The 12,809-nt window shown below is 41.3% G+C and overlaps 1 protein-coding gene across 4 annotated transcripts in view; it reads left to right on the top strand.

Annotated features, from left to right (window-relative positions):
- Positions 1 to 4,397: 4,397 nt before the first annotated feature.
- Positions 4,398 to 12,809, top strand: part of LOC109913499 (small integral membrane protein 10-like protein 2A) — a 28,192-nt gene continuing 19,780 nt past the window's right edge. For 2 of the 4 annotated variants that reach the window (XR_007264331.1, XR_007264330.1), the window contains exons 1-3: positions 4,398 to 4,766; positions 5,174 to 6,111; positions 6,836 to 6,905. Coding sequence is in view for 1 of the 4 variants with exons in the window: in XM_020513019.2 (XP_020368608.2) it covers positions 4,587 to 4,766; positions 5,174 to 5,194 (201 nt within the window). In the remaining 3 variants the exon portion in view is untranslated. Of the gene's footprint in view, positions 4,767 to 5,173; positions 6,238 to 6,835; positions 6,906 to 7,721; positions 11,543 to 12,809 lie in introns of those variants that run through there. The other 2 variants (XR_007264329.1, XM_020513019.2) reach the window with 2 other exon arrangements.

Raw genomic sequence — 12,809 nt, 5'->3', positions numbered from 1 at the left:
GCAACAGGAGACCATGTGGCCTGACTATCCTGCTGTGCAAATCCATACTATCATGGCTGATCCTGGGCTTCCAATTCACTTTCCCACCCACTTCCCATTTTCTTTATTAATTCAAGAGATGTGGGCATTGCTGGCTTGGCCATCATTTAACGTCCTTGAGAACGTGGTGATGAGCAACCTTCTTGAAATAGCTACAGTCCATAAGAACTGGCAACAGAAGGCAGCCATTCAGCCCATTTTAAAAATTCATTCATGGGATGTTGGTGTCACTAGCTGAGTCAGCATTTATTGCCCATCCCTATTTGCCCTTGAGAAAGTGGTGAGTCTGAGTCTGCTTTGCCGGTCAATGGCATCATGACCAATAATCCAATAATCTAATCCTCAATTCTACTAACCTGCCTTTTCCCCATAATCCTTGATTTTCTTATTGATTAAAGATATCTGTCTATCTCAGCCTTGTACATACTTAATAAGGTAGCCTTAACAGTCCTCTGCTGTGAAGAATTCCACAGGCTCACTATCACCTGAGAAGAAATTTCTCCTCTTCTTTGTCCAAACTGGGTGCCCATTACTCTGAGATTATGCCATCTGGTCCCAGACTCTACCACAAGAGGGAATACCTCTCAGCATCTACTCTGCCAAGACCCATCTACAGGATACACTGTGAAAATTCACCAAGGCTCCTTAGACACCATCTTCCAAACCTAAGAAATTACCATGTGAAAAGGCATGTGAAAAACAGATACCTGGGAATACCACCATCAGCAAGTTCCCCTCCAAGCCACTCACCATCCTGATTTGAAAATATATCGCCGTTCCTTCACTGTCATTGGATCAACTAAATACTGATATCTTGATATCAAGTGTATCCTAAAAAATTGTGGGAAGCTCTTGAAGTGATTGTTGGACCTCCTTGTTGAGACATTGCATCATCGATAGCCACAGGTGAGGTGCAGGAAGGCTGGTGGGTGGCTAATGTGGAGCTATTACAGTGGTAAGGAACAGCCAGGGAAGTATAGACTGGTGAGCCTGACATCAGTGGTGGGTAACTTGTTGGAGGGGATTCTGAGGGACAAGATTTACATGTATTTGGAAAGGTAAGGACTGATTAGAGATAGTCAACATGGCTTTGCGCATGGGAAATCATGTCTCACTAACTTATTTAAGTTTTTTGAAGAAGTGACAAAGAAGATTGATGAAGGCAAAGCGATGGACGTTGTCTATATGGACTTCAGCATGGCATTTGACAAGGTTCCACATGGTAGATTGATTAGCAAAGTTAGATCATGTGGAATCCAGGGAGAGCTAGCCATTTGGATACAAAATTAGCTCGAAGGTAGAAGACAGAGTGTGATGGTGGAGAGTTGCTTTTCGGACTGGAGGCCTGTGACCAGTTATATGCCACAAAGTTTGGTACGTTGTCCACTGTTTTTTGTCATTTATATAAATGATTTGGATGTGAATATAGGATGTATGGTTAATAAGTTTGCAGATGACACCAAAATTGGTGTTGTGTGGACAGTAAAGAGTTTATCTCAGAACACAACGGAACCTTGATCCAATAAGTCGATGGGGTGAGGAGTGGCAGATGGTGTTCAATTTAGATATATGTGAGGGTAACTCAGGACAGGACTTATAAACTTAACAGTGGGGTCCTGGGGAGTATTGCTGAACAAAGAGACCTTGGGATGCAGGTTCATAGTTCCTTAAAAGTAGAGTTGCAGGTAGACAAGGGTAATGAAGAAGGCATTTGGTATGCTTGCCTTTATTGGTCAGTGCATTGAGTACAGGAGTTGGGATGTCATGTTGTGGCTGGATAGGAGATTGGTTAGGCCACTTTCGGAATATTGTGTTCAATTCTAGTCTCCCTGCTAATAGAAACGATGTTATGGAACTTGAAAGGGTTCAGAAAAGATTTACAAGGATGTTGCCAGGGTTGGAGGGTTTGAGCTATAGGGAAGGGCTGAATAGACTGGGCCTATTTTCCCGGAAGCGTTAGAGACTGAGGGGTGACCTTATAGAGGTTTATAAAATGATGAGGTGCACGGATAGGATGAATAGCCAAGGGTTTTTTCCCAGGGTAGAGGAGTCCAAAACTAGAGGGCATAGGTTTAGGGTGAGAGGGGAAAGATTTAAAAGGGAGCTAAGGGGCAACTTTTCATTCTTTTAAATGATGTAATTGTACCAGCCTCCACCACTTCTTCTGACAGCTCATTCCATACACACATAAATAGGAAGGATTTAGAGGGATATGGATCAAATGCTGGCAAATGGGACTAGATCAGTTTAGGGTATCTGACCGGAGAACCACATTCTCCACCACTGCAGAAAGCCTACATGGAAACCCCAAAATCCCAGCTGGACCACCATGACACCAAAGAGGACACAGAAGCTGCCTCAAGGACCCATCTCATCAAAGCCTCTGTTGAAGCAGACCACCATGCCAGGCTGTTGGAATCCTGGGCCGGACCCCCCATGCTGCCAAACATGCCAAACTGCTGATGCAGACCACCACACTGCAGGACCCACCAGGACACGAGGAACAGACCACGCTGCCTTTGCTGCTGCAGCTGGAAATGAGCAGCTTAATACAGCGCATCAAAAAGTGCCCAAGAGAATCAGAGACCAGATGTGAGTGTATTGGACTGCACAAAAGAAAAGGTGCTGCAGAAGCTGAAAGGTCTGAAAGTGGATAAGCAACTTGGACCAGATAGACTACACACCAGAGTTCTGAAGGAGTTGGCTGAGGAGATTGTGGAGGCATTGATGGTGGTCTTTCAGGAATCACTAGAGTAAGATATGGACCCAAAGGACTGGAAAATGTCTAATATATCCCCGTTTAAGAAGGGAAGGAGGCAGAAGACAGAAAACTATGGGCTGGTTAGCCTGACCTTGGTCATTGGTAAGATTTTGGTAAGATGGGGGTGGCACAGTGGGTAGCACTGCTGCCACACAGCGCCAGGGACCTGGGTTCGATTCCAGCCTCAGGCCACTGTCTGTGTGGAGTTTGCACATTCTCCCCGTGTCTATGTGAGTTTCCTCCCACTGTCCAAAGATATGCAGGTTAGGTGGATTGGCTATGCTAAATTGCCCATAGTGTTCAGGCATGTGCAGATTACAGGGGATGGGTCTGGGTGGGATGCTGTGAAGGTCAGTGTGGACTTGTTGGGCCAAAGGGCCTGTTTCCACACTGTAGGGATTCTATGATCTTCATTTTAGAGTCCATTATTCAGGATGAGATTTTGGAGTATTTGGAGGCGCATGGTAAAATAGGGCAGAGTCAGCACGGGTTCGTCAAGAGGAGGTCATGCCCAACAAATCTATGAGAATTCTTTGAGGCAGTAATGAGCAAGTTAGACAAAGGAAAGCCAGTAGACGTCTCTATTTGGATTTCCAGAAGGCTTTTGACAAGGTGCTGCACAGTGTTAAGGGCAAGGCACTGGCCTGGATAGAGGATTGGCTGAATGGCAGAAGGTAGAGAGTGGGGATAAAGGAATCTTTATCAAAATGGCAGTCCATGATTAGTGAGGTTCCACAGGAATTGGTGTTGGGACCACAACTATTCACGATATATGTTAATGAACTAGATGAAGGAACTGAGGGTATTGTTGCTACATACTCAGATGACATAAAGATAGGAGGAGGGACAGGTAGTGTTGAGAAAGCAGGAAGGCTGCAGAAGGATTTGGACAGGCTAGGAGAGAGGACAAAAAAATGGCAGATGGAATACAATGTGGGTAAGTGTGAGTTTATGCACTTTGGTAGGAAGAATAGAGGCATAGAATACTTTCTAAATGGGGAAAGGCTCGGAACTCTGAAGCACAAAGGAATTTGGAGGTCCTAGTTCAGGATCCTCTCAAGGTTAACATTTAGGTTTAGTTGGTAGTTAAGAAGACGAAACATAGGCACACATATTGTTTTTGCAAACCGTTGCAAATAAACCCTAATTTTTTTGTGGCTACTTCTACCAATTTGATTTTCCCAACCTACAGAGACTAAAGTCACCCATGATTAAAGTACATCTGCAAAATTGAGAATGCATAGAAGGCAAGTTGGGGGAAATGAAAGACTGTGGAACAACTAAATGCCAATGTTTTAGTTTTTAAGAAGTGGGAAACAGTTTATCTGCAAAAAAATTTATCAATATTAGCAAAATGCAGTATTAGTCAAACCTTCCAGGAAAGTGATGACCCCCATCTAATTTGTTCAAGTGACAAACAATTATAGAATAGAGAAATAAATTGCATCAGCAATTTTTTTTCTTAAGGGAAACGTTTGATCTGGGACTATCGAGATAGCAATAAAATGTTGTTTTATTTGAAATTATATTTCTCTTAGGATTATGACGATGTTACACGCACAGGATTTTGATTTGCCACTGATTTATACCTTGGCAGGTGCTGAGGCTCAAGCACAGGCCGGACACGTTGTTATTTTGACGATGGGAAAGTTTGATTGAAGTAGACAAACTTTGCACCAACTTTTTGAGTGGGACCTTAGGCCGGAAGGGGTGTGGCCGGAAAAGAGGGCGGGTGAATGACGCGATTCCGGTTTCCGGCCATTGGTGCCAACCGCGTCGGGGGTATATGGCGGGACTGCCGCACCTGCCGCTCACTTTAATCGGGCCAGTAGTCCGCTCTTACGCCGTCTTCTCGAAAGGACTGAGCCGGACTCTCGTCACTTTCTTCAACCTGGCCTGGAGGCTCCGCCTCAGGTTCCCCTACCTCTACTTGATCGCTTCCCTGATGCTGAATGTCCGCTTGCAGGTGGGTAAGCGAACGGGTGGCCGTGGCCGAGGCCGGGGGCGAGAGTGGGAGTGACCTGGGTAGGTAGGAACACCAGGATGGAGAAAGAAGTGGAGCTACATGGGTTTGATTGTGATTACCGGAGCGCTGGGGTAATTATGTGGAGTCTGATGGGGTGACTGTTGGGAGGGCCGGGAGGCTGGGATGGTTGGATTGGGGGGGAGGGGTGCTGAGAGGTTGGGGTGGTTGGATTGTGTGGGTGGGGTGGGTACTGCGAGGCTTTCGTGGTTGGGTTTGGGATGGTGATGGATGCTGAGAGGTTAGAGTGATTGGATTGGGTAGGGCCCAGAGTTGGGGCAATTGAGTGCTAGGTCATGTGAGAGAGTTCGCTAGCTGATACAATTTCAACACATGCCTTTCTTTTGCAGGTCCATATTGAGATTCACTAGTTCTGAGGTATTTTTGATGGAGATGATCTAATGCTGGAACTACAAATTTAATGCTTAATCAATAAACACTGCCAGCTAATGCCAACATTTCAGAATATGCAGAGTGTGGAAGAATTGAAGGATATTGGCCGTGCATTGTATCTTGCAATTAAAGATGGTGGTGAAGGCTCTTCATCCAATGAAAGCGGAGATTATGGACATGGGAATGATGGTTACGATCATGATACAACTAATGATGGTCACATATTTCGCCCACAGCCACAGGAATTCAACTCTGTCTTTGGAGCAGCCATCCCTATAAGAGTCTGCCCTGATGTTATGCTGAAGCATGTTCTGTTACTCCAAGTTGTCAGAAATGAGCCTGTTCCTTTCAGAAAGTGGCACATTTTCCATCATTGTTTTGAATCAGTTTTTCAGACAGTCCATTGCCCTCTAGATTTGAAGAGGGGAAAGAGAAATCCGGATGCCATATTTACCCAAAATGCTCTGATAATGATGGTTGACTGTCTACAAAGAGCCATTCGGTCTTTAAAGATCTTTGGAATGTGGGTTTACACACTAGAAATGTTGGTTCACTTTACATATTTGTGGTTGTTTGAGAGACCAGCTGACTGCAAATCAAATTGGCCACAATTCAAGAATCTGACAGACAAATTAAGTTTCTCACTTACATGTGGATTGGATGTGAGGAAGAAGTGGCCTTGGGATCTGACTGGCATCTTTTTTATGTTTTGCAAATATCCGATACACCTTGTGCAAACTAGCTGACCCTTTGTGTTCCTTGAGCTGCTGACTTTGGAGTGCATTCTTGAATAAGAAAAGCTGTCGCCTGATTTGAAATGTTCACCTTGCAATGCAGTGGACATTCGTAATAAGGGCTTTTGTTCTAGCTGTTGTGTGGCATGCTGTGCTTAAAGGTAAATTAAAGTTATGCAGTAAAAATACGCAATTATAAGATAGCTTTTCAAATACGTTTCAGTTTGTGTGTGCAGTTTTTATCTAATAACTTTGGTGTGAAAATGATTTAAATGGCCATTTTTCAAGTTTGATATTGAAAGTGTGGTGGTTTTTTTTTAGATTTCTATATTTACCCCTGCAAAAATTTTGAAATATTAGGAATGTTCTAGCAGGGCTGTCTGACAGGCAATCCTTCCATGACTGTATCCTCTATTGCTGAAGAGTAACCTCTGGCTAATTCTCCAGTAACATTCACATCTTGGAGTCAGAAAATATCAAATTTGTACCTTGATGTCAGGTTCTGAAGCAATGGAAGTACCAGGCAGTTCCAAGGGAGTGGAGACCAGAGCTCTAACTTGTGAACTCTGTGTATTTGGGTGCTCTACTTCATGCTTTTTGGCAAAACTCATTCCCTATTGTGTAGAATGAGAAAACCCATAAACCTTACTGCCGTTGGGGACTAACTGTACTGTCAACTGTTACAGTCATGGAAGGAGCATTTCCATTGTGCTGATGGTCAGCCTTCCTGTTTTTCTTGTTACTTCACCAAGGTGACAGCACGAACATGTGAAAACAAATTCCTTTTCCTGCTCTGAGCAAGTGAGAAGTCATTGATTAAATTTTGCTTCAGTTCTAACATCACCGTGTGGCAGCCCACAAATAATTTTCTGGAATTCGTTGCAGGTTTGTTGGTTTTGTTATGGGAGTCAAGCTTGCAAAGAGATAACCACAGCACCAGGGTGAAGGATCTGAGGTTGGTACTGCTAGTTCACAGTGTTGAACACTGGGCAACATTTTAGTTATCCTCCTCTCTGATCTGAATGTTCCTTTTCTTTTCTTGTTCACTTAAAATATATGCTGAGGAACAAACAGGGCTAAGCGTTGAATTAAAATATAATCACTTTGATTAACTTGCAGCCATGCAAAACACTGTAGCTGCTGGAAATCTAAAATAAAACCAGAAAAATGTGGGTGAAAAAAAAATTGGTACTTGTCAAGACACATCACGTTAAAGTTTCATTTGGGTTTTCATTGGAGTACTACTGATAACAGGTTATTGACCTGCCACATTAACCCTGGTCTGGATTTTACAGCGATATGGCAATGAAACGGTCAGAGTACACCATCATTACTCCTCTGAAACTGACAGCAACTTTTGGATTGTGCATGTGCATGGTTAGTTGTGGAAATTCAAAGGTTGCTGTCAGTGATTCTAACCTTCCCTATCAGTTACACTGCTGTAACTTCCATGAGTGATAATGAGAAATCACTGAACTGATGAAACTTTGCTCTTCAAAATGAGCAGTCCTGCTGTAAAAAAAGCTTTATCTTGTAGATAGATCTACTCTTGCTGAGTAGATGGATTTTAATGCTCTCAGTTCATACTATCAAACAACCATTTTGGCCCTGAAAAACTAATGTTGTATTGTGAAATGTCCAATTTCTCCATTTTGATTTTTGAAAAAGAAGCTTTCCAAGTTTTTTGCATTTTTGCTTTCATGAGCTTTCAGCTTCTGTCTTCTAATCCAATATGTTGGTCCCAGTCTTAATTCTGTTCTTTCTTTCGTAGAATTCGAAGGAAGAGTGAAAGATAATCAATGCTTTTAAATTGTGGTTTTCTGTATGGATATTTTTCAGTATGATTGGCTGCTTACCCAGCTTGATTACAGAATTTGTTCCCTGGAGGTCCCTTTTGACTTAGTGCCAGATTCAAATTTATATTGGGGAAAGGAAATCCCTGACATGGAGCTTGCCAGATTGTGCAGCTTCCTTCGAGATCAGCAACAAATGCTATCACTTTACTACTCACTGTAAAAATCCAGGCACCTTTGAGTTTTGTTCTCCTTGTGAGAACTGCCTGGCCAATTTAAAATCGTGATTGCTTGCGACAGTTTTACAAAAATCATGTCAATGGAAGCAGCTGTGCACATGCTTCATTGCCTCAGTCCCGATGATAGCACTGAAATAAAGAATCACTTCCTATTCCCTAATACTGCAGCAGTACCTTTATTAGCATAACAGTTTTGGATAAATTAATACAGTTCCACATTCTGTTATTGCGTTTGCATTCAAATTTACTGTTTAAGTTATCTTTCAATTTTCATTCCTTTGCAGACAATTGAGTTTTATTTACCGAAAACATTTTGAAACCACACTAACAGCGTGTATATTGACTTGCTGCACAAATGCATTGTGTGATTAACACAACACAACACAACACTAATGGTATTTTAAGGGCTCAGTGTGAAGCTGGTTGATGACTAGATTGTGTTTGTGTTTTTCTTTTTAAACCTGATACATGGGGGATAAAAATAAAAATGCCAAATGCAAGAAATGTGGAATAGAAACTAACTGGTAAGAGTGCTAAGTGACAGCAGGGAAAGCAGATTAAACACTTCCAGGTTGAATCTTGTTGAAATAATGGTCAAAGTTTCTCTTTGCAGCTTGTCTGTTTACCGCCCCTACCTAACAAAGCATCTCCACTCCTCCCTCTCCTACACACGGTCTCTTGCACTTGCTTGTTCGAAGGCTGCTGTCATAGTTCTGTCTCCTTTCTCCAATTCTGAGCCAAGTTGCTGGCTACAAAGGATTGGGGCAGGGAATATGTGTGCAGAATTGGAAAGTGCTGTTTGTCACTTCCAGCCTTTCCTTCTGTCTGCCTGCTGTTTGTAGTAAGGGGCTTCAGATTCAGTGTGCTGAGCAGCTTGAGAGGTTCAAGATTTCAACTCCCATTGGGCCTTTTATACAGGCAATTTTAAATTTTAATAAATTGTCCTGGTAGACAAAATCTTGTTGTCGGGCCAACGTTTCCACATGGTATTTCACCGTCTTTAAAACACACTTTCCACTTTATGGTAATTCGTTTGGAGAACTAACTACCAACACCTTCATTTTTTTTTTCAGTTACGTATTTGTTAGTGTTTATTTTATGTGTGAACAAGCATTGGTTTTTGTTTATAATTCCTTCACTTACATCTCATCCTCTGTAAGGACACATAGTATCACAGCTGCAGGAATCCTGACCAGGCTGCTCTTCTCATTGGTGAGCTTATTGCCCATTTTACCATAAAATCTGATTATATGAACTTAAGAAATGGGAACAGGACAACACTATGTAGCCTCTTGAACCCACTGTAGCCAAGGCAGAAGCCTGGCACACTTTCCCTATCTCCTTTTATCTTGTTTATTGGCCAAACAATGTCTTGATCTGGAGTGTACTCAATGACTGAACATCTCTAATACTTTTGGATGAGAAATTACAAAAAAAAACCCTTTGAGTGAAGAAATTTCTCTTCTTTCGATCCTAAATTGCCATTTATCCTTATCTTGAGATGATACCCTAATTCTAGATATTTACAGCCATGAAAGACAGCTGCTCAATATCCACTCTATCAAACCCTCAAAGAATTTTAGTTTCATTGAGGTCACGCTAACTCTCCTAAATCCCTGAGAGTATAGGCTTATTCTATCCTAACTCTCTTTGGGACAGTTCACTTGTTCCAGGAATCAGTCTGGTAACTCATCACTACACCACCTCTGAGGCAAGTATGTCCTTTGTGTAAGGAGACATACTATACATGGCACTTCAAGTATGGTCCCACCAAAGACCTAGAATAATATTCTTACCTGCTCCCACTTCTGTTTTGGTTTGATGGATGGTGAATTGACATGCAGAGGGAATCCTTCTCTGTATCTTGACTTCATTTGTTCCTGGGATGAAGGACTTAAGAGAGGCTGAACCGATTAGACTCTAGAAGAATGAGGTGCTCTTATTGAAATGCATAAGACTGAGAGGGTACTGGATTGGATGGATGCACAGAGGGGTTCTCCTCATGTGGGAGAGACTAAGACAAAGGGATTGGTTAAGAACAAATTAGAGATGAGAAACCCCTTCTCTAAGGGTTTAAAGTGTGGCATTCTCTTCTCCAAGAGATGGTGGAAACTGGGCCTTCAAATTTATTCAAGGTTGAGTTAGATTTTGGATCAGTGAAGAAACCAAGGGCAATGGATGACAGGCAAAGTGGATCTGAGACCACGATCAAATCAGCCAAGGTCTTATTGAATTGTGGAACAGGCTCAAAGGGCTGAATGGCCTGCTCTGACTCCTATGTTCCTCTTTTTGAAACATTGCTAAGCGAGTCAGTGCAGGGATCCTTGTCAGTATTGATTATTGACATTGATGCCAATTTTACAACTGACTCACCTTAGTTCTAGTTCTGTAGTACGTTCATATTATGAACATGGACATGTAAGTTTCATGTAAAGAATTGGTATTTCTATGGAAACTAATTATGAAATAAAAGATTTTAACTTTGAAATTAAACCTTTAATTAAAGAGGAAGAATGCCAGCACAACTGCTTCATCTTTGTTCACTGCTATTAACTTACTCTTACCATCTTTTCAGCTTTCTTTGGATAAAACAAATGCACACTTTCTTGACAAACATTTACTAACATTGAAAGATTAGGCAAAACAGTGAAATAACTTTTTAGTTTGGCAAAATTTAAGCTTCAGGTGAATTGGTAGAAGAACTCAGGAGATAATCAGAGGAGAATGTGCCATAGTAATTTCTGCTATGAAGTCATAAATTTGTCTCTGTATTTATGATGGAAGTTGTGGATATAAACTTGTCACACAGATATAAGCCCTTTGTCCAGTGATGCTTATGTGCATGCCCTAAGTGGGAAGAATGACATAGTTTACATAAATTGTTTTCATGAGAATGTGGCCATAGGAACTTAAATTGAAAGGTTAATAGGAAATAGATGCAAATGCAAAATTTTTAATAGAGCAGATAATACAACAAGATTTTGTTTTGGTTATTTATTCTCTTTTCTTCATTGGGGATATGTTCTTAGGGTACTAGCAGTGCACTCTTTAACGTGTGAGCTCAGAGTAAAGCAACGCAACAAAAATGAGGGCATCAATTTTAAACCCCAGTGCTGTCGTGACAAGCATTCACACACATACTATACTACAAAGTTCAACAGGTGGGAATTGGAGTGGGTAGCAGGCCACCCCTCCCCATCCTCTCCCCTTCCAGCTGAAGTCCAAAATGCTAAAGATAATCCTCACTTTAATTGAGATCCACTAACACCATGGATTGAATAAAGGCCGAGCCTCAGTCAGGCTTTGCATTGCTGAGGTGCAAGTATAGTTTTTGTCAAACATTTCCTTCATATGTTTTTGGATTGCCAAATATTGTATACTTTATTATCGTCCCTTTAAGGGATTTAAGTGACAAAAGATTTGTTTGGAAATCTGATTTATGTATAATTTTATTCATAATGTAATGTACACAATTGATTTTAGAATAACTGACTATTAGGTAGGGAACATTTTCCCTCTATTTAAAAATGTATGTAATAAAATGTGCCTGTTTTCCTAAATTGTGGCTGTTGAGGCATCTGTGAGTTTTCTTCTTCAAGAGGGAGGAAGGTGGAGAGTCTTGGGAGGAAAGGACAAGGAGGGGTGAAAAGCGGGAAAATGACAAGGCAGGAAGAGAAGTATGTGGAAAATGGAAGTGAAATGACAAGGTGGGGTCTGTGTGGTGACAAATTGAAAAGCTACAAATTCATGAACAGTATATGCTCCTTCAGTGTAGGCAGCTGGACTGTATCTAGGATGGGAGAGTATGCAGTCAAAGGACATAATACAAAAGAACACTCATTTAATTTTAACATATTACTCTGCGAGCATAGTTTTTCAAGGTAAATGTTAGTGAAGGTACTGTGCAAATGCATGCTTACAACACAGGTTTCACAGGTCAAAACCACTTAGAAGTGTGGTTAGACCCCAGTTGCAAGATCAAATGCATCTCAGTGGTAAACCTACCACCCAGAGTAACCAGATGGCCAAATGTGGTTTTCAGATATTCAGCAGTTGCATGCTTTAGTATGTTCATTTCCATTTGGAGTCAGCCTAAATTTTCAATGTTGTTCTTCTCTGATGCCAGCTTCAGCAGCATTAACAACAACTCGAGTTTGGGTAGGAAATCTATAATAAATATTAGTTTTTCTGAACTGCTACACAGGCAGCCTTTTGTACAAGCTTGCGTTACTTTCAAAATCAATGATCTCCACCATCTGGAACAACCTAGAAGATATGGGAATAGCACCATCTCCAGATGCACATTAACCTAACTCGAATGTATACTTTATACTTATGTATACATACTTTTATGGATTAAAATCTTGGAACTGTATGAGCATTTTTGTCACCCAAATTGCAGTGGTCAAAAAGAAGGCAGTTGCCACCACCTTCTCCGAGGTAATTTTAAATGAGTAATAAATGCCCTACTTTACCTTGTTTCTTTAGTGAAATGAACAGAAGCTGTCATTGAAAAATAATGCCCATGATTGCATTTCACAAGTTTGTTAGTTGGCATTTTGCTGTAATTCACATTCTGGAATTCAAAGCATGCAACCTCAATTGAGTAACCATGCCTGTTCTCCAATTCCTTTTTACTTCCCTGCAAAGCCTGTAATTGTTTATTGTTTCATCAATGTGGAAAAACAAGCCAAGCTGCTTTTGACTGTAATTTCAATACTACTGAATCTTGTCAATCCTGTGCAGGTTCTTCCAACCAACGAAGATCTATTTTTCTTCCCCTGAAAGATAACTCCATTTTGCAGCAGAGAAAAAGCCCATTTGGCC

The sequence above is a fragment of the Rhincodon typus genome, chromosome 21 (genome assembly GCF_021869965.1).
Source record: "Rhincodon typus isolate 14 chromosome 21, sRhiTyp1.1, whole genome shotgun sequence".
In the NCBI taxonomy this organism is placed as follows: Eukaryota; Metazoa; Chordata; class Chondrichthyes; order Orectolobiformes; family Rhincodontidae; genus Rhincodon; species Rhincodon typus.
This window is presented reverse-complemented; position numbering and strand designations above follow the sequence as displayed.